This window comes from Macrobrachium rosenbergii, chromosome 27, assembly GCF_040412425.1.
Source record: "Macrobrachium rosenbergii isolate ZJJX-2024 chromosome 27, ASM4041242v1, whole genome shotgun sequence".
Taxonomy (NCBI): Eukaryota; Metazoa; Arthropoda; class Malacostraca; order Decapoda; family Palaemonidae; genus Macrobrachium; species Macrobrachium rosenbergii.
The window spans coordinates 17,142,650-17,165,149 of record NC_089767.1 but is presented as its reverse complement, the minus strand read 5'-3'; the positions used below and the strand labels follow the sequence as shown (position 1 = coordinate 17,165,149).

Sequence of the window (22,500 nt, the reverse complement as noted above, 5' to 3'; positions counted from 1 at the left end):
AGTCTTCAAATGAAGAAACAAATCCACAATTATGTATATGTATACATATATTTTAAGATAAATCTGCACAGATTTATCTTTAGATATATGCATACATATACATAACTGTGGATTTGTTTCTCCAGTAATAATAATAATAATAATAATAATAATAATAATAATAATAATAATAATAATAATAATAATAATAATAATAATAATAAATCAGAATTTCCCTCGACCTTTCAGTAACCTGAAGAAATTAGACCTTTTCTTTATAGATTTATCTTTAAGTATATGTGGATTTGTCTCTCCAATAATAATAATAATAATAATAATAATAATAATAATAATAATAATAATAATAATAATAATAATAATAATAATAATAAATCAGAATTTCCCCTCGACCTTTCAGTAACGTGAAGAAATAAAACCTTTTCTTTATAGACTTATCTTTAAATATATGTACATATACATAACTGTGGATTTGTTTCTCCAATATTAATAATAATAATAATAAATCAGAATTTCCCTCGACCTTTCAGTAACCTGAAGAAACTAGACCTTTTCTTTATTACACGCAGCCCTCCTTCCCTCAACCGTAAAGGTCCAAGGCCTAGAGAATTCTCTAGACCTTGGTAAGGTCTGTCAGATGAGCTACTCGGTGACCCCGTCTTGCAAATGCCAAAGCTATTTCTGCCTCTAACCCAAAACTCGACAAAGCTAATTAATCCCTTTGGCTCTCGAAAGAAATCTCTCGGATCTGGTGTGCGCGAGAGGAATGAAACGACGTTGCCTCAGTATCTATTAAAGTCATGGAAGAAGATCGCGGGCGATTTCTTGTATTTAATTGGCCCGGAACCAAGATGGAGGTATTCTAATGAGGGGGATTTTGAAGGCGCTTGTTTTTTTTTTTTTGTGTGTGTGTATGCTGAAGCGCAAACAGTGACCCGAATGTTACGGGTTGCTTCTGAGGAGAGAGATGCACTTTGATGCTGTGGTTTGGCAGAAGAAAGGAAAAGGTGTTTATCTCAAAGTTCTTGTTTCCGAAAAACAGGCAAAAGTTCGACTATATTTCCCATTTGCGTCTATAAATATTAGCTAGATGTTTAGTCAAAATTGCTAGTACGTGACTTCAGATTCGATTGCTTAGAGGTTAAGTACGGGTAAAAAGGTTGTGTAATTATTATACGTATATACTAAAAATGCATACCAAGTACATTTCATCATAAATGATGAATATGAATGTAAAGACGAGTAGATGAAAAAAATACAGAAATAAAACTAAGGTCTACGTGAATTTCAGGCTTCAAATAGTATTCATATTGCTTATGAATGTGCTCTAGTTTTCAAAATAGGTGTTGTAAGCGCCGTACTGGATATTAAGCATGGATGAGATGAAGAAGTCACGTGAATACTTAGACATAATATTCGGTTATTTATGTCTTAAAAAGTATGCACTAATTAATATATATATATATATATATATATATATATATATATGTGTGTGTGTGTGTGTGTGTGTGTGTATGTATTTAAGACAAAAATAACCGAATATATCTAAATATTCATGAGAAACCTTTACATCATTCATGTTATATTCAACAAGGCACTTAGAGCACCTATTTTGAAGACTAGAGCAGATTCATAAATAAGATGAATGTATATATACATGTACATACATATATACATGTATATATATATATATATATATATATATATATATATATATATATATATATATATATATATATATATATATATATAAAAGTGGGTATGTGCGTACTTGGTTCAAATGTCAGGAGCAAATGTATAGCCACTTATTCTCTCTATCCATCCCTTCCCCGACACCCGCAGCTCTTCATGACGCAATATCCCATTAGCAAAAGTGTGAAGAACGAAAAAATATGGCCCCTTTTCCTCCTCGACAGCCAACTTCCGTGGTCGCGTTTCAACGCTTAATGTACTGCATTCTTCGACCGTTAAAGTCGTCCAGGTCGACATAACTATCTCTTTTATTTTTGCTCGTGACCGATTCAAGAGCTTTTTGGCATTGGAAAAACCTGTCTTTTTTCGTGAATAGTTTATATTTGTTCTATATTTATTTATTTTGAATGCTAGTTTGCACTTATATGAAGAAAGTCGTGCATTATTTTCTTGTTTAATGTCTTGAGGTTATCACAGTAGTTTTATCTGAATGTATATGCATGCACACGTACACGCATATATATATATATATTTATATGTGTGTGCGGGTGGGTGGTATGTATGTATAGTTTGTATATATATATATATATATATATATATATATATATATATATATATATATATATATATATATATATATATATATATATATATATATATATATATATATATATATATATATATATATATATATATATATATACATACATATACATGTATATTTATACATATGGAAATGAACTCATGAGAACGTGTTTCACGGAAGCAAATTTCTGCCTCACATACGGGACGGAACCCAGGTCTTTCAAGTAAGAGTCCAGGGCATTGGCAATTCCTCCACATGTAGTATTTAGGTTCCAACTTCTTTCATGATCTTTGCAGAGGAATTGCTAGTGCCCTGGACTCCCACTCGAAAGATCGGGGTTCGGTCCCGTATGTGAGTCAGAAATTTATATATATATATATATATATATATATATATATATATATATATATATATATATATATATATATATATATATATATATATAAATACATACATACATAGATATAAATATATATATATATATATATATATATATATATATATATATATATATATATATATATATATATATATATATATATATATATATATTATATATATATGTATATATATATATATATATATATATATATATATATATATATATATATATATATATATATATATATATATATATATATATATACACATATACAAGAAAACTTGATAAACAGCGAAAGCCTTTGAACATTTGATCATTTCCCTAGTTGAGAAATACATACTAATTTGCTTTTCTCTTTCTTTATCTGATACCAGTGACTTCCTCCCAGACACATCGGCAGGAATTGTAGTTAAACGTGTTCATCTTCCATTTCCTTTTCAACAGGTATATCCCTAAGCAAATGAACCTAGTTTTGACTTCTTCCCAACAGATGGCGCGGAAGTGTTTACAAGCTGATATGGCCAGATTCCCTGGTATACTGTTTCCTCTACTTCGTCTGTTCCATGGTCTACCGGTTTGGTTTGGATGAACAGCAGAGAAGGTGGGCAAAATTGTCTTTTTATTAGAAAAAAAACGATGAGTTAATAACTGAACTACATGCTATTTGAAATACCCCTCTTAATATGAGAAATCTAAAGCTACTCGTGCTAAGCTTTGGAGAATTTCATTTTTCAAAATCTGGTAAGAATTTCAACTAAATAGAGCCATGAATATTACGAAATGATAATAAACATAAATTCCTGTTCTGTTACAAGTTAATGCTGTGATGAAATAACCAGATGTATAACTTAAGAACGTGAACTGAAATAAGCTTTAGCAAATGGCTTTTTGGCTTCTCGGATGATAGGTAATGCTTTTAATGACCTCAAACCAGGTGGTTCTTTTTGGTTAGACTCTATTTTTAGGAACTGCTTGCCTCACTGTCCAAGGCAAGTTTAATCACTCTGACCTGTGATATTTGAATAAGTAATAAAAACAGTTCCAGAAGAATGGCATAAAAATTTCTGGGGCTGATAAGTAAGTCACAAGAATTTTAAAAAGGTTCTCAGTATGAAATAGTTCCAAGATTTTCATAAAAAAACTACAGAAATTGACGGAAAAATATAATAATTTACAAGTAAGTTTATGGGTGACACCACTCTCAATCTAAACTTAAATTTCAAATCCTACGGTCTCAGTTTAGCAGATCTTTACACACTTAAACTCGAATTTCAAATCCTCCGATCATTCCAGAACCTTCGAACAACTCTCCCTCTACTGCGACTACTTCAGGAACCTCATTCCAATCTCCTTCGTCCTGGGTTTCTACGTCAGCGTCGTTGTCCAGCGATGGTGGGAACAGTACCTGTGCATTCCTTGGCCTGACTACTTCGCCTTGCTCTGCACCTCCCACATCAGAGGCGTGGTTAGTAACTCAGGGAAGACACTGAATCTAAATGCGCAGGTATCATTATAGTTGCCAAGGTCACTGACGCCACAACTACTGGTGGTTAATGACCTTTGATGGTTTTAGTTTATTACCTGAAGGTATTTGATAGAGTCCATAAAACAATAAAATGGAAGGTCTTTCATCACAGGAGTATTACTGTTAAATATGCAAAACTAATTGAAATTATCAATGACTGAAGCAGATGCAAAGTTGATTTTAATGGAATCTTGGTAAAGAGTGGGGTATTGCAAGGAAATGTTCTGTCACCTTTGCTGTTTGTCCTGCCCAAGGATTTTAGGATGAAAAAGTGGTCGGATGGTCAGAGAGGGGAAAAAAGGGTTTAGACTTAGGTAATGACAGAAAGATTGCTAGAATATCACTACTGGAAAGGAGGGAGAGTGAAGATATAAGAAGAATGTGTGGTATATGTAATGTAAAGATGAAGGCTAGGGGAGCTCGTCTGAGAGATATGGCCATGTAATAAGAAGAGAGAAGGTGGAACCAATCAAGAGAGCTAAGAACATGCCAGTGATGGGGGAGGGGGGGGGCGAGTGTGGGGCGTCAGCGGATCAGATGGATAGATATGGCTAGGAGAGATTTGGGTGAGGTGGGACTGGGGGAAGAAGATGCAAGGAATAGAGATAGATGGAGAAAGTTGACTCGAGCGGCCGACCCTGCTATGCAGTGGGACTGATAAGGTTGAAAGAAGAAGAAGAAGAATGACATAAAGTTGACAGACTTGGGATATACAAATGATGTTCTCTTAATCAGTAAAACGCCACATCGTTTACAAAGCTTGCTTAAAAGAAGTTGAGATTGACTTATAAATCTAAAAAAGTTGGAAAAAAAAGAGTAATGAGAATAGAATATTAATAAAGGAATGAAATATCAGTACGTGTAAGAAGGATAAATGAGTATGAATCTTTCAAATGTTTAGGAACGGTGATATCCAGCACGAATTCTGTTGATATGAAATGAAGTGACAGACTGAAAAGGGTATATGTAAATCAAACAATGGGCTGGCTGAATAAGGTTTGGAAATCAGATACAGTGATATTGCAGACGAAAGCGCTATGAGCAAGGAGGCTGCACACCACTGGAGATTTGCCGAAGGAGTGCAGAGAAGACCAGACGGTGGAATTTCAGAGAACCCCACAGTATTGGAGGTGACGATGGTCAAGTTACCTTTGTTACATGACTTTTTTTTTATTTTCTGTAAAAGAAAGCTATTGAGATGGCTACTTGTCCGTCAGTTCTTCGCTGGAGGGATGGATAGAGCTGTCGCCTGGCACGCTGTTGGCCCAGCGTTCGACTCTCCTACCGGCTAATGAAGAATTAGAGGAATTTATTTCTGGTGATAGAAATTCATTTCTCGTCATAATGTGGTTCGGATCCCACAATAAGCTGTAGGTCCCGCTGCTAGGTAACCAGTAGGTTCTTAGCCACGTAAAGTAAATCAAATCCTTCGGGCCAGCCCCAGGAGAGCTGTTAATCAGCTCAGTGGTCTGGTTAAACTATGATATACTTACTTTTTTTGTACTTGTTCGTCCGTCCATACTTTTTCTGTCCGCCCTCAGATCTTGGAAACTACTGAGGCTAGAGGGCTGTAAATTGGTATATTGATCGTCCACCCTCCAATCATGAAACATACCCAATTGCAGCACCCTAGCCTCGGTAGTTATTATTTTATTTAAGGTTAAGGTTAGCCATGGATTGTGAGTTTGGCACCGCTTTAGGTGCCAATAACACATGCCGCCACCGGGCCGTGGCTGAAAGTTTCATTAACCGCGGCTGAGAGTTTCGTGGGCCGCGGCTGAGAGTTTCATACAGTGTTATGCGCTGTACAGAAAACTCGACACCGCCAAGAAACTTTGGCGCATTTTTTACTTGTCTATTTCTTAAGAACATTCGAAGATATGATTATTTAGATGTATAGAAAAAATTTACTCTCATTCCCCAATTTTGATTCGCAAAAACACTCCGAGGTGAGCTGCGAGACCCTTGCGCAGTTCTCTGGAGCTGCTGTTCATTCGATTTTCCAGTACAACATTTGTACATAGTTACTGTCTCATGGTAAGTATCCTGGTCAGCTTTTAGAAAGCAGTCATTTCCAAATGATTTCATTTATATATTCCATCCCTACATTTTCAAAGGAAGTCTGAATCATTTTAAATCATTTTTACAGATCCCATATTCGTTAGCTAGTCCTTAGAAATGGGATTTAAATTGTATCAGAAAGATCATTATAATTTCCTTAAAAGATGTTAAGAAATTGAACAAAATTAGAAAATATATTTAGAAAATTTATCTTTTAGGGTACTGCGCAGCAGGGAATGTCATTCAACAAGAATTTTGGCGTACATAAATGTACGGAACGGTATACAATAGAATAAGTCCTTCATTTATGCTAACATTGTTTATTTCCCATCTCAGGATGGCCCACCGAAGCTCTTAAGATCAACTTTGCTCCGATATGTCAACTTGACCATGGCAATGCTATTCAGCAGAATTTCCGGAAAGGTCAGAAGGAAGCTGCCAAACTTGAAGTCTATCTTAGACGCAGGTAAGATTTCTTCTGTCTTTTAATGCATGATTTTTAAAGTTGCCGTGGCGCGTAAACGCATACCCACACCCCCAACCCATACCAGCTAACCTACCTACAAACACAAACACACAGAGCTACCAAATTTAATAGAAAGATAACAACCACTATTGCCTCGACGTCCAAGAAAAAAGGTAGGGTGATTGAGAGACCTTTTGCTCTATAATCGTAGTCGTTTTTGAAAACAAATGTACTAACCACAACAATAGCGCTTATACCTTCATTCCACCCCCCTTTTACCCCCTCCCAAACCTGGAAGTTAAACACTCAGAATCATTTTGAAACAAAATAACATTTTTTTTTATTTGGCCTTTATTATAATCTGAAAGTTTCCAGTCACAATTGCGTGTTGCATATTTTTTAAGATCCCATATGGTACTTTGAACTGGGTTATTTCGGTTGAAATATTAATAATTGTATACTTCAGTTCTATAATCGTCTCTTTATCTTTCTGTTAAGGGTACATGAATGTAGAAGAAATGCACATCCTGGAAAAACAAGCGGAAACATTCAACGTCCCCGTGATTTGTGTCCCTCTCATGTGGTGTTCTATGCTGGTGGAGAAGGGCCGCGATCAGGGCTACATCAGGCAAGACCTCGGCATGTGCCAGCTTTTGAATGAGCTGGGGACCATACGAGAAAAATGCGGGATGTTGCTGAGATGGACTGACATCAGCATCCCTCTGGTGTACACCCAAGTAGCAACCATGGCAGTCTACTCGTTCTTCTTCTTCTCCGTTCTGGGCCGTCAGTTCCTGGACCCAGCGCAAGGTTATGATAACAGAACGATTGATTTCTTTGTCCCCATCTTCACTCTGCTGCAGTTTTTCTTCTACATGGGGTGGCTCAAAGTTGCCGAGTCTCTTGTCAATCCTTTTGGCGAAGATGACGATGATTTTGATGTGGATCAGGTCTTGGCGAGACACTACGAGGTAAGACAGACTGCCTCGAAGTTAGGCTACTCCATATTTGCAGAGGAAATGGCTTAGACTGATAAACATGTTCAGAATGTATAGTTTTCCCTCTCCTCACCTGACACATCTAAATTATGTTTCGATTTGTAATTTCATCCAAGTTTCAATTATTTCTACAGTAATTTCTGATGACACCATACTTGAGCTTGTACTCCTTAAAATAGTGCAAGGAAATTGGTAATGCCTTCCCTATTCATTCACGTTGATGTTTTCTGCTTCCAGATGTCATACCTGCTGGGTTACGTCACACCGACAGAAATTCCCTCAATGGTACAAGACCTAAACAACATGGTGCTACTCGAAGGCAGTCAACCAGGGGGTAAAGGCAACGGAGAAACGGGAAGTTACCAAAAACACAATGAGTGTTCCATCCCGAACTCCTGCTCCATCAAGTTAGGCATCAACGGGAAATTACCCAAAACCGCCACCCTTCAGCCAAGGAAAACCTCTACATCCAGCAATCACCAAGTGCAGCCAACTACACTGTTAACCAGTCCCTCAGGTACCTTGAAGCCGACTGCCACTGCTACTAGATTGCCTGGGCCGTCGTCCAGCATCGAGACGCTCAACAATATCCAGCAACCATCTATGGGGTCCGTTTTGACGCCGGACGTGACGTCTGCTACCATGAATTCCAGCATAGAGGACCCTAGTAATTCTTTCGATTTCCTCTGGGAACAGGTGACAAGAGTTGCTTATTTGTGTGTTTAGTTCCAGTATTTTACACCATTTGCCTTCTCAGTGCTAGTTTAGCGTATATACCTTGAGAACAACTTTCTACCTTTGATATCAGAGGAGTATAGTTAAAAGTCCTACGAGATTTCAGTGTGTAGTTTCCAGCACTTCCCAGTCCATCGCTTTTAGCTTGATTCGATAAAATATTACGCGCTTGGCGTATGTAATGTGAGGTAGTGTTTTTACATGTATATTGCATATCTTTTATATACTTAAAATGATATATTCTTTTTTTATTTTTAAATCTATCAGATGGAAGTGGGCACTGCCTCAGACGACCAGAATTCTGCACGAGACAACACTCCCATTCTAAGTGGCAGCTCTGGTATGTCTTCGTGTTCCAAAGGATATTGGCTTATTTATGTATGCGTGAGCTTTATCTAGATTTAGAAGATATCATAACGCCTGGATCTTTCCTAGATAGTGACCCCAAGTGTTTTAGGCCTAGATAACGACCCCGAACTTTGCTAGGGGTCACTATCTAGGAAAGATCCCGCCTGGATCTTTCCTAGATGGTGACCCCCAAGTGTTTTAGTCCTAGATAACGACCCCCGAACTTTGCTAGGGGTCACTATCTAGGAAAGATCCCACCTGGATCTTTCCTAGATAGTGACCCCCAAGGGTTTTAAGCCGGTATGTATCTACCTTTGCGTCATGTTTAGTACAACCCCGTTGGGGATGACCGTAAAAACATAAACAAAAGACTGTATATACCATAAAGATAATGACCCCAAAAAGAAATATTAGTCCTAGATAACGACCCCTGAGCTTTGCCGGGGGTCACTATCTAGGAGAGATCCTAACGCTTCATGAAATGAAATTTTATAATGAAGGATTATTAATGAACTTGCCTTTATTGCATGAGATCGTTTTCAAGAAACTTACGGAACTATGAATCTCTGTAACTTCTTTTGACAAGACTGTTCAGAGCAAAGCTGTCCATTTAGGAATTGTATTCTAGAAAAACACTCCATTCGGAGATTATGTGATTTACCTTGCAAATCTTACTTTGTATAATTTGAAAGTTATCAGTCCGTAAATTTATCAAAGTTGAAAGTCCATATTTTCCCTTATTTGAAAAAAATATTGAAAGTAGAAAATTTTATGGCAGTTTTGTTCAGAATATTAAAATCGTTTTGAAATGTTAACATTACTTTAAATGCAATGAAGTTACCAGAGTTTCATAGTATCTTACTTTATTTATACAGCGAGTCCAAGTGAATAAATTAAGACATACCCTTTAATACATGTTGCTATACAATATAAATGCTTTGATGTACCAATGCAACCTTTTTGGAAATGCGCCAGAAGGTGTTAGCGTTATCCCTATGTTCCTGGATAGAATTAATAGCCAATGAATTTTCATATTCGAGGCTATAAATCCTTCTTATCGGTAGCTTATTATACGGAGTAGCTGTTGTTATATAATTTTTTGAAGCTTCTTTTCTGCATGTAAGAAAAATACTTATAGAACAAATTCATCCTGTTAATTTGATCAAACTAACTCACGCCCTTCTTCAGGTCGCCTTGAAGCCAATTCCCCAACAATCAGTTCAGCGACGACGCCCACGGAAGAAGCTAACGTCACCTGCAGATTTCCCGAAACGCAGTCCAACTCAGGTCATCCTGGATCCGACACGATAAGGTCAGGTCACCACAAAAACGTGCGAATGCCAGGTCACGCTGGGGAGATCAAATTCGCACAACTTTTGGGTGTAGAGGGTCGCGTGAACCCGTCCTACGTGGTAGGTCAGAAATGAGCAAATTTCTAGACACTCTGATTTGCTGCGGATTTAAATACGCTTTATTGGGCAAGGTGGAGGGTGGAGGAATCAGCCAGGTTCAGGTTTCTGTGAAGTAGTTGAGGTTTGAAAATGATTACGAGTTTTTCTTCTTCTGTTTCTCAAAATACTTGTGGGGGCTTTGGCGTTTCCATATTTTCTGTGCGGTCTTACATATTTCCATTTGTGGTTGCACGTTTTATTTCTAGTTTTCACCATTACCAATCATCAATGTTATTATTATTATTATTATTATTATTATTATTATTATTATTATTATTATTATTATTATATTTGTGGTCTATCACAGTCATCCTATTCGACTGGGTGGTTTTTATAGATGTGGGGTTCCGGGTTGCATCCTGCCTCCTTAGGAGTCCATCACTTTTCTCACAATGTGCGCTGTTTCTCAAAGCACACTCTTCTGCATGAGTCCTGGAGCTACTTCGATATCTAGTTTTACCAGATTCCTTCTCAGGGATCTTACGATCGTGCCAAGTGTTCCAGTCATTATTATTATTATTATTATTATTATTATTATTATTATTATTATTATTATTATTATTATTATTGAAAATAATGGCTGTTTCTACGGAATTCAATATATATAGAGTCTTCTCTATTCTTCTTATAATCTTGTTTTCATCAGCGAAAAGACTATATAAATTGATTGCCGTAGAACAGTCATTATTTTCAATGCTACTGTCCTCAGAGAAGGTCTCCTCCCTAATTATTATTATTATTATTATTATTATTATTATTATTATTATTATTATTATTATTATTATTATTATTATTATTATTATTATGCAAAATCTGCATACATTTAAATGGAATGGCTGATTCGCAAATCAAGCTTCTTAAATAGTATCCAGCCACTGATATGCTGACTTCCCTTTCATTTTCTGTACCTTAACAAAATCGATTTAACTTACAGCTTGACTTTTCCGAAATGCAAGGAAGGAATGCTAACAGCGGCACAAGATCAGGCCCTGAGAACCAGATATTTTCAAAGAACAATAGATGGAAATAACATCTCACCCACATGCAGGAAGTGTAATGTGGCTTGATCAACCCTTTAACTGCACTGGGACGTTTCATTTGCGATGAAGTATTAATTATTTTTTTGGTTTATTTACTCAAGAGGCAAAATTGTTTTTCCTTGCGTTTTAAGTTTTCATGCAGGCATTTCAAGGACCAGCGTTTCCTGACCTGGTGCTTGAAATGCCTGCATGAAATAACTCGTTACTTCCTAATGACGTCATATTCTTTGGAAGCTTGAATTTCAAGTCAGTGGCCCTTGTGGGCTTGTTCCATATGAATAAGGTTCATCTTCTGAATAATAATAATAATAATAATAATAATAATAATAATAATAATAATAATAATAATAATAATAATAATAATACAAAGGTACCTTTATACACACCGTTAAGATTAAGACGTAAGAAAAAGCAATTTAGCCTTTTAAGAAATTCAGCGAAAAATTTTATTACTACTTCATCACAGATAATGGCAAAATATTTGTTCAAATAATGAGTATCGAGTGATTAATCTTCACTTTGAACACTGAAGAATGTTTTTGTGGGATTCGGTTTCCAGAACTTTCGTTTGGTGATTTCAATTTCTCAGCATGCAGAAATTCTTTTCACAAAATCCCAACTATCCGTGTGGGAACAAGGCCTCTTCTGCAACAATAAATTCCTTATTATTCACGAGGTGTTTTGCGCGGTTTGACATCCCTCAGAACGACAGATTTTTTTTTTTTTCTTTTTTTCCTATTTCAACAGAAAATGAAAAGATTATTATTATCACATAGTAGCGCTCCCGGAAGTGTAAAAGTCGTGTTGTTATCATTGTTTTTATAACAACTGTAGGAAATAACATTAAAAAAATCTAAATTAACCGATATCCAATGCTCAGTCGTCAACAGCATTGTGTCAGTTCCATGAAATAGCATGTATTTGGCAACATGACACTTTCAATGTACGTAGTAGATTTCTTGGACACAAAACTGTCCTGATATGAATTTTTTATTTCTGAAACGAATGGCTCTGTATATCGAACAAGAAGGATGTTTTAGAAACATTTTTTTTCTATTTAGGAAAAGGATTTTAATGAAAACAGATTTTTGGATTGCTTTTCTACTTGGAAATTACGTTATTAAATTCTTAATTTTGGCAGAGAAAAAAGACAATTAGACGTAAGAAGTTATTTTTACGCATTACTTTGTTCAAATTCTTATATAACCTTATTTTGGCATTCACCTCACCATTCAACATCCTTATAAGCATTTTCAACATTTCTTTTTTTCTCCATCTTTATATATTCTCTCTTCATGGCACGAACTAAATCATTTTTAGTTTTCTGTAAAAGAAAACTACTGAGGTGACTATTTGTCTGTCCGTCCGCACTTTTTCTGTCCGCCCTCAGATCTTAAAAACTACTGAGGCTAGAGGGCTGCAAATTGGTATGTTGATCATCCACCTTCCACTCATCAAACATACCAAATTGCAGCCCTCTAGCCTCAGTAGTTTTTATTTTATTTAAGGTTAAAGTTAGCCATGATCGCTAACAACACATGCCACCACCGGCCCGTGGCTGAAAGTTTCATGGGGCCGCGGCTAAGAGTTTCATGGGCCGCGGTTGAGAGTTTCACGCAGCACTATACGCTGTACAGACAACCCAATTGCGCCGAAGAAACTTCGGCGCATCTTTTACTTGTTTACATTGTTTTGGCATTTCGCTCTATATTTTTCTGACTTTAAAATATTGTCTTTTTTCTGAAACAGGACTAAAGACCGGATCCCGGACGTCTGACGGAAGTTAACGCTCGCGCGCGCCTGATGGGATGATCTCACGTAGCCAGCGGAAGACTTCGGCTGAAATTTCCGTCAAATGTGTCTGCTAGTTCTGTGTTTACTCGAGGTCACCCTAATTCCTGTATCCTTAAATTAAGGGGATGAAGTATAGGTGTACATAGAGTTTGAATTGTTATAATCACAAATGTTAATAATCCTATGGATATTCCTGGAGACGTATTGTCACCTTCTGTTCTATACGCTATTTAGAACAATGTACCTTTTTAAAGTATTATTTCCTTAGTTTTTACAAAGTATTCTTATTTAAACTTGGTAAGCCAAACTGTAAGAAAAAGAAGAAGAAAACATGAAATAGAAAGTATGTATTCTTTATGGACAATTTGCTAAATGATGCTGCGATGTATCCAGCTCTGAGATAGAGAGGTTCAGTGGGCGCCTAAATCTGAACTTTTATGAAGCAGAATTTAGGTGCATTTTTGTGAAAATGCAAGAAGGGTTAACAAAATACTTATACTCAAACTTATCAACTCAGTTACAGTACTGAAAAGGAGTCTTTTCTGACATTCGAAATGGAATAAGGCGTGAAATAAACTTAACCCCTCTTGCATTCCAGCGACCTAAAAGAACGTAATCGGTTTCCCAATCCCTTGAAATCTCACCCTGATTTCTTGGTCCTTGGGTTCCCACAGCGAAGACAGGGAAGAACCCCATTCTGTAGAACATTGGCCTTTGGGCTACATTTAGAAGGCCCAGAAGAGGCTCCATCTTCCGAAAAAGGTGTCACCTCTCCCTTAAGTTTCCTTTGTAAGATGTGGATGATCAAGTAAGGTGAATTTGAATTATTTTAAGTTGTTACTGTACATAATATTATACGAGTGAATTATATTCCCACGCCTCCGGCATTCTTTGTATATTATGTAGAAATGGATTCGGACGAAGTGAAGCTAAATGTAAAGTTATTTAATATTAAGGTGTGAACGCATCATTTCCTTTTGTTATCTCCTCCAAGTTTTATTTTTGTTAGGATGATTTCGTATACGCTCTCAAATACAAGAATGAATGGTGACTAGCAAGGTCTAAAGAATGCCTTGTTGACTGGAGGTGCTTCTGTCGAGTTCGGGTCGCTTCGGCGCAAAATGGGCGCCGTGTTTAGTACCATCCCCTTGTGGGGGTGTAAGTAAAACATGAAATAATGACGGTAAATACCATAAACATAACGGTAAATACCATAAACATAATGTCTTACGTTGTTTTGGATGTTACGGCCTAAATGACTTAAGGCCGAACCGACCAGAACCGGTCCTGTGAAGAGCGCTCAGTCCTGGCGACTGCAGACGGATATCGAGTGTTATGGATTTTTTAAGCTTGTTATAATACATTAGACATATCAGGATAGGTGAGGCGTCCTTGCGCTAATCTCATTCCATGTGAATTTGTATATTTGTGAGTCGTGAAGGATAACTGGATGGTACGTGGTTCAGATTCACCTTTGTTAAAGAAAATTAGTTATAGAAATCCAATATTTCATATCGGGCCTGCGTGTATAAAGACTAGGTTTCCCGTCTTTCTGTGGTTTTGTGACAGAGACAAAGTTAGGTTAATTATTGTTTGTAAGTAATGTCCTATGGTGGGGGATCTTATTATAATTATTACCATGTGAAAGTTTTACAATTAGTGATAAGGCCCTCTTCTTCTGAAGAGGATACCATATGCCAAAGTGACCTTATTTGTATATCGATTATACTCTCAAAAAGTTTGCATTCTCATTTAGAGTGACATCTTATATTTATTGTTGCAGGTTGTAAATAAAATATTCGAATTGGATATACGTATGATACAAGTCAACAGTCTCAGTTTACCTGAAAAAATTCTTTTGTGTGAATGCTGATCAATAAATTTATACTTTTTAAAAGGAAGGTGGTCTAATTTTCCTTATGGGCGTTCCCCGTATTGTGTTAGTGCCGTCAGTGCACCTCACGCGGTGTACTGTAAGCATTACTTAAGGATCTTTGCAGAGTCCCTTCGGCCCCTAGCTGCAACCTCTTTCATTCCTTTTACTGTACCTCCATTCATATTCTTACCTCCACCTTACTTCCTACCCTCTTCTAAAAATTGTTTCTGAGTGCAACTGTGAGGTTTTCCTCCTGCTACACCTTTTAAACCCCTCACTCTCAATTTTCTTTCAGCGTTGAATGACCTCATTGGTCCTAGCGATTGGCCTTCGGCCTAAATTGTACATTCTATCTATCTATCTATCTATCTTATGGGCGTTGTCAGTCAGCTTATTTCGTTATTTATAGCTTAGGATTCATTTATTTACATTTCAATGTACTCATCAATCCATTATTTACTAATTCATTGGCTCAAGTATCGACTTGCCACTAACTTTTTAAAGTATCTTTTACGCGTCTTTCTTTGAAGCTGAATATAGAATTTAGGCCAAAGGAAAAGCACTGGGACTAATGAGGTCATTCAGTGCTGAAAGGGAAATTGACAGTAAAAGGTTTGAAAGTTGTAGCAGGAGGAAAGCCTCGCAGTTGCACTATGAAGCTATCGTTAGGAGAGGGCTGAGGAAAGTAAGATGGAAGAAAGAGAATATGAAAGAAGGTACAGTAAAAGGAACGAAAGGGGTTGCAGCTAGGAGCCGAAGGGACGCTGCAAAGAACTTTAAGTAATGCGGTGCACTGACGCCACTACCCGCCCCAAACTTTCAATATTTGTTGTAACTTACTAACTTTAAAGCTGTTAAGCTGAAACAAGATAACCTGTTTTGAATTCCACCAAAATTACTTCCCTGGAATAGCACACCTGACTGTTATGAGTATTTATATCAAGATGTTATTTTTGTACACCTGGAATTCCTTTGGAGTACAACTACTGTGAGTACCAAAGACTGCAATATGTAGTGAATATATCATGAAAATACGACCACGTAGGTGGGTATGAGGTGCACTGTAGGCATTACTTACGGTTCTTTGCAGCGTGCCTTCGGCCCCTAGCTGCAGCCCCTTTCGTTCCTTTTACTGCACCTCCTTACAAATCCTCTTTCTTCCATCTTACTGTACACCCTCTCCTAACAACCGATTCATAGTGCAACTGCGAGGTTTTCCTCTTGCTACAACTTTCAAACCTTTTACTGTCAATTTCCGTTTCAGCGCTGAATGACCTCGTAGGTCCCAGTGATTGGCCTTTGGCCTAAATTCTATATTCAGTTCAATTCATGAAAACACAAACACACGATACGCTAGTTTGATTAGATTATTTAGGTTTCAAAATCAAAATTGACTGCTTTTATATCTGGCGTAAGGACAAAGGAAGGACGGATTTTGTATATTCATCTAATATTGAAAAAATAGTTAAAGGATGAGCCTACGTTCTGAGAGAAGGATAAGGCATCTGAATAAGCAACTTTGCTATTGCAATGAAGTAACTGACATCATTTTTAGATGAAGGGACACAGACGAACGTAGTTGCCCAGGTCAAGCTAGGTCACTGAGAAATTTTAGTTAGTTGGCTTTTCCATTTAACTGACTTTTTCATTCTATATTATGTCAAACCTACAACCCGAAGAAATTCAGGGTGAATGATTCAAGAGACATAATAAAAGACAGAGAGTTCCACAGTCTAAAGGTCCATGGTTTTTGCCAAAAATGGAATTTTGTTTGATTTTATGGGATTTAGGTTGTCAAGCCTAGCAGTTGGGCATTTTCGGCTATTCAGCGCTCAAGACAGTGAAAAGAGGGAGTTGGACAGAAAATGAAGGCAATAAAGTACAATGGTCTGAAAATGGAACTGGGAGAACCCCGCAGTTACACTAAGAAGTAATTGTCAGAGAGGTTGGACAGCCAGACTGAAGGAAGGGAACGGAAATGGAGGTTAAAGTAAAAATCTAAAAAGTGGGTGCAGCTAGGCGGCGTAGGGACGCTGCAAATACCTTTCAGTAATGCCAACAGTTCACCAGGTGAGGTGCACTGACGGCACTAGTAGCCCATAACGGAGAATTGGAATGTTGTCAAGACCCAAGGAAACTTGTGTAAACTGTAAATAAATGTTTACCAGTTTACCCATATTTATAACCTTTGGGTGGTCTGCAGTTTTTGCGTTACCTGTTGTTTGTTTATTGAGTGTTGGATGTAATGTTGTACGTACGAATCCGCGAGTATTTCAATGAACGTAATTCAAATAGGCTGTTTGGATGTATGATTCTATTTTATTCTGTACACGATGAGTACTCATGCTTACGTGCACATGTGCACATACGCGGTCAATAACTGTTACTTTCCAAATAGCTTTCCATACTTTTTCTTGTTCATTTTTAGTTTTCTGAAAAGAAAACTATTGTGTCTGTCCGTCCGCACTTTTTTCTGTCCGCCCTCAGAACTTAAAAGCTACTGAGGCTAGAGGGCTGCAAATTGGTGTGGTGATCATCCACTCTCCAATCATCAAACAGAATAAATTGCAGCCCTCTAGCCTCAGCAGTTTTTATTTTATTTAAAGTTAAAGTTAGCCATAATCGTGCATCTGGCAACCATATAGGCCAGGCCACAACCGTGATTAAAGTTTCTTAGGACGCGGCACAAACAGCATTATATAGAGACCACCGAAAGATAGAGATATTTTCGGTGGCCTTGATTATACGATGTACAGAAAACTAGATTGCGCAGGAGAAACTTCGGTGCGATTTTTACTTGTTTTCATACGAGATCAGAGAGAAGCAATTCTTTGTTGATGTACAGCAGCGGCGAGACACATTTGCCCTGAGTCCAGCTGAACGATTATTAGGAACACTCACTCATTATCATCTGAATGGCAGCTACAGTGATAAGTGGGAGGGAGGTTTAAGATGCAACATAACATCGTCGAAAATCTACCTTTATGTTCATATATGGTTTAGGGTGCACACTTTGGTTTTTAACCATTCTCCATGACACTGCTGAAAAGAAGTTTTTCTCAATAATAGACAGTTCCTCGTTGGACGAGTCGGTAGAGTTCTCGGCTAGCACTCTGCTAGGCCCGAGTTCGAGTCCCCGGCCGGCCAATGAAGAATTAGAGGAATTTATTTCTGGTGATAGAAATTCATTTCTCGCTATAATGTGGTTCGGATTCCACAATAAGCTGTAGGTCCCGTTGCTAGGTAACCCACTGGTTCTTAGCCACTTAGCCACGTAAAATAAGTCTAATCCTTCGAGCCAGCCCTAGGAGAGCTGTTAATCAGCTCAGTGGTCTGCTTAAACTGAGGTATACTTTCTCAATAATCGACTGCAATCCGACTGTTGGATAATTAAAAATTGTCGGATCTTAGTCACTTTATTTCAATGAATTAATGCACGCCTTATCATTTTAGAGCTAAAAATAGCTTGTTAACTTATTTCTTCTGGATTTCATTTAAAAAAACTAAATCTTCGCCCTCAAGGTGTGGCCTAGTTTTATCGTAAAACCTCCTGAATGAAGTTAAAAAAAACAGGCAACAATTTCCAAGTAAATGAGATGTCAGCAACAAATGTATATTATGAAGTGTTCTGGTCAAATATTTTTATTCTAATTTTTAATAGCATGTTTTTTTATGAAGTTGTTAAGTTTAGTCCTGGTCGTTTTTTTCATGATTTATGTTTTTTTTTACTTCGTCATTTATGCATCGCCTACCTACCAACACTCACGCGAGCCTGATGACGGTTCTCGAGAATACTATTCAGATTAGCCACAATGGAGGTGATTATCCAAGCCAACCTAACAGTAAAGCTACTGATGCTTTTATCATTAGAGTGACAGCAACCAAATCATAATTCACTCATTAGCGCTGCAGGCAGTCCAGCAGTTAGTTCTCAGCAGACAATCATATAACGAAATTATTGAACAACATTGGAGAAACATTACTAGAAAAACGACGTCAACTTCTCATCTAAAAGGTTCTTCACCAACGACTGGCATTGCAGGCATAAGCATTCTCAACTGCTGTTTACTTCTTTCTTGCTCTAGAATAAAGACCACAGAATCCCATGACGTGGAAGCTGAGGTAGAGGACGAACATGCTGATGAAGTCGTAGGGGAAATGCCACGGGACGAAGGTGTATTTTTCCATGACCTCGGCTCCTGTGGTCAAGCAGGGCACTCCCGGTGGGGCGTCACATGCTGGAAAGGATTATGGTAAGCTGAGCAACTATATAAAGGTTTTTAGAATAGCACAGAATATAGAATTTAGACCCAAGGCTAAGCGCTGGGACCTATGAGGTCATTCAGTGCTGAGGCGGAAATTGACAGTAAAAAGGTTTGAAAGGTGTAACAGGAGGAAAACCTCGCAGTTGCAATATGAATCAATCGTTAGGAGAGGGTGGAAAGTAAGATGGAAGAAAGAGAATATGAACGGAGGTACAGTAAAAGGAATGAAAGGGGTTGCAGCTAAGGGGTCGAAGGGACGCTGCAAAGAACCTCAAGTAATCCCCACAGCGTACCTCATGAGGTGCACTGACGGCATTAATCCCCTATTTGGTAAAGGTTTTTAAAAGTCAAGCTACGAAGTGACGTAAGAAACAGCAGCTGATTGCTACAGGACACATTTTATATCGTGACAATTTCATAAAACAATAAAATTATGAAAAGACTTTTTTTTTTTTACTCAAAAGGGAGAGAGTATAAGTGGCAAATAAGCAAATTTTCAAATCAATGAGATTTCCGTAAAGTTTGTTGATACTTTTTCTTCAGTAACATGTTCCAGTATAAAAGATTTATTCTAGGTGTTATGGCCAAAAGTTGAAAAGCTAAATCCTTTCCGTTGACAATACAACAATTCCATTTTCATCGTAAACCCCTAAATTGGCTTAATATTCGTGAAGATTTATATTTCAAAATAACTCTACAAATAATTATCGTTAATTGCTTCCACATCAGTAGAAATGAAATAAGGTAACTTACTTATGTTTGTTACTCCTTGCCACTGGGTGATTGTGAGAGCCTCATTCGTGTACATAAACCATGAGAAGAATTTCACCCAGCTGATGTATTTCGGCATAGACCTGTTTTGGGTGAAGGATGGCGAGAGGTGATTATATTAGTTTAACAAAGATGCAGTTTTATTCACAGTCGTTCACATGCAAACATAAGCACACACACATCCCAACACACACACACACACACACACACACACATATATATATATATATATATATATATATATATATATATGTGTGTGTGTGTGTGTGTGTGTGTGTGTATATATATACTGTATGTATATATATATATATATATTTGTGTATATATATATGTATATATTTAAATAATATGTATCTATTTGTGTATGTGTGTGTATTTAAATATATATATATATATATATATATATATATATATATATATATATATATATATATATATATATATATATATATATATATATATATATATATATATATATATATTATATATATTATATATATATAATATCTATAGCTATGTATATATATGCAACTGCTATTTTATCACCACTGTAATAAACCTGCCTTCATGACAGAAGGCTTTGCTTTCTAGATCTTATCTTATATTGTTATATGTCCATTTCAGCGTCAACATCTCTATATCCTCATTTTTCAGTTCTTTCCTGATTCATCCCCATTTCTCATGAGGAACAGAAACTCTGGTTGGTAAAGACTGGTCTCTGTGTCGTTTCTTGAAAACCCTACTGATGTAAAAAAAAAAAAAAAAAAAAAAACTATCAGAATATATTATTTATATTACAATATCCGATACAACTTACGCTAGATTGATGAAGAGGCCGCCGGAGATAAGCAAAACGACATCGAATGGGATAAGGAGGACCATGATGTATGGGATGCTCTCGAACATGGCCGAAAACATGGCTCCTGAAACGTAAAAGGACATTAGGTTCTCTCTCTCTCTCTCTCTCTCTCTCTCTCTCTCTCTCTCTCTCTCTCTCTCTCTCTCTATTTTCATTGCAATGGCGAAGCGTCATCATTGAAGTAAAATAACCTTAAGGAAGAATATAAAAAAATACTAAGAATTATATCTCTAAAAGCAGATTTGTGTGATTTTTTTTTCCATACTGTATGAGGCCTGTTAAAAAGTTAATAGGGAACTAGTACTACTACTGTTGGTACTGTTAACACTAGTCATAAAGTATCAAAAGATTCTCTGATATATCAGCGTTATAAAATTACTTTCATGTTAATTACTGAAATAATCAATGCAATGTTTGGATGTTTAGAGGATAATGGACCCATTAAACTAGCGTCGTTAACTAAAGGCCGCCACTGACGCTCAGTTATACCAGCGCAGTTATTCCGCACAGTTGGTCTGTGCAGGCTGAACTGAACCCACTAACGTTCAGTTTTGCCTTAACAGTTATAAACTGAACGTTAGTGGGTTCAGTTTTCCCTGCACAGACGTAACTGCGCAGGTGTAACTGAACGTCAGTGACGGCGTCAACAGTGTTTTTAGTCTAGAAAAAGCGATAGAAGCAAAATGCAATGTTCGTAAAACGTCATCAAGAGTCCTAAATGTACTAAAAAATTTCCAGTAGACTAGATTATAAAAAAAAAATTGAAAACCGAGAAAGGAAAGATCCTCATTTGAAGGTTTTCCTTGTCGACCAAATCTCACCGCAGGCAGAGGCTGTGTTCGCCGTGAAGATAATGATGAGTACTGTCATGAAGAACTGGTAGACGTGTTGCTGTAGACCGACGATCCAGTAACACAGGGTCACGAAAATGACGGGGTCAACAACGAAGCCAGGAATCTGCCAGAAAGGAGAAATTTTGCCCAATTATATCAGTTTTATTCTAGGAGGTTTTAGAATGTATAAAAATGTATTAAATATTTTATAGTCATGGTTTCCCCTGCCAAGATGGACAAAATCTCCGTCACTGAAATCTTGGGCCCTGTAATTTTGCTCTATTTTTTTACTGGCTGTGAAAATCCCTTTTGTTACTCTTGATCATTCAGGTACATAGATTCAACATTCTACTCCGTTCTTCCGTCAAATTAAGGTTATTTTGAGTTCAGAGAGATGAAAAATGAGCCATCTTAAACATCAGTTCTACTTGAATTTCTTGCCCTTTCGGGATTGCAGCCTTGGCTACTGAAATAAGCAGAACTTTATCATTAATTGTATGATAACTTTCAATTCTAGAAATTCACAATATGAGTAATTTTATAGCTTGTCTTATTTTTGCGTCTCATTGAGATTTATGGTGTTGAGTAAAACAGTCAGATTTTCAGTTACTACTAAACCACCATTGTGTTATAGTTCGTATACCTTTTGATGTAGCATACTCTAACTTTATATGTATGTTGCTGATATATCGGTAAGTGATGCTGAAAAATGAAATGTAATATACATCGAAAAAAAATGCAATTTAATAAGGAAAAGAACGCAATGGTTACAATCTTTTGTATAATAGTGATTATGTTATTAAAATTCTTATAATCACATT

The 22,500-nt window shown here is 36.9% G+C and overlaps 2 protein-coding genes across 8 annotated transcripts in view; one reads left to right on the top strand and one right to left on the bottom strand.

The window, feature by feature from the left end:
* Window positions 1-14,972, top strand: part of LOC136853450 (bestrophin-4-like) — a 64,713-nt gene extending 49,741 nt beyond the window's left edge. For 2 of the 6 annotated variants that reach the window (XM_067129043.1, XM_067129045.1), the window contains exons 3-10: window positions 3,148-3,258; window positions 3,951-4,122; window positions 6,580-6,709; window positions 7,208-7,680; window positions 7,945-8,403; window positions 8,710-8,782; window positions 9,979-10,202; window positions 13,031-14,972. In XM_067129043.1, the coding sequence (XP_066985144.1) occupies window positions 3,148-3,258; window positions 3,951-4,122; window positions 6,580-6,709; window positions 7,208-7,680; window positions 7,945-8,403; window positions 8,710-8,782; window positions 9,979-10,202; window positions 13,031-13,036 (1,648 nt within the window). In that variant the 3' untranslated portion in view covers window positions 13,037-14,972. Of the gene's footprint in view, window positions 1-3,147; window positions 3,259-3,950; window positions 4,123-6,579; window positions 6,710-7,207; window positions 7,681-7,944; window positions 8,404-8,709; window positions 8,783-9,978; window positions 10,207-13,030 lie in introns of all 6 variants that reach the window. The other 4 variants (XM_067129046.1, XM_067129047.1, XM_067129041.1 and 1 more) reach the window with 2 other exon arrangements.
* A 3,382-nt stretch (window positions 14,973-18,354) lies between these two features.
* Window positions 18,355-22,500, bottom strand: part of LOC136853448 (protein scarlet-like) — a 41,656-nt gene continuing 37,510 nt past the window's right edge. For both annotated transcript variants that reach the window (XM_067129040.1, XM_067129039.1), the window contains 4 exons: window positions 21,668-21,803; window positions 20,805-20,910; window positions 19,970-20,070; window positions 18,355-19,189 (listed from right to left, as the gene is read on the bottom strand). In XM_067129040.1, coding sequence (XP_066985141.1) covers window positions 19,017-19,189; window positions 19,970-20,070; window positions 20,805-20,910; window positions 21,668-21,803 — 516 coding nt within the window. In that variant the 3' untranslated portion in view covers window positions 18,355-19,016. The remainder of the gene's footprint in view (window positions 19,190-19,969; window positions 20,071-20,804; window positions 20,911-21,667; window positions 21,804-22,500) is intronic.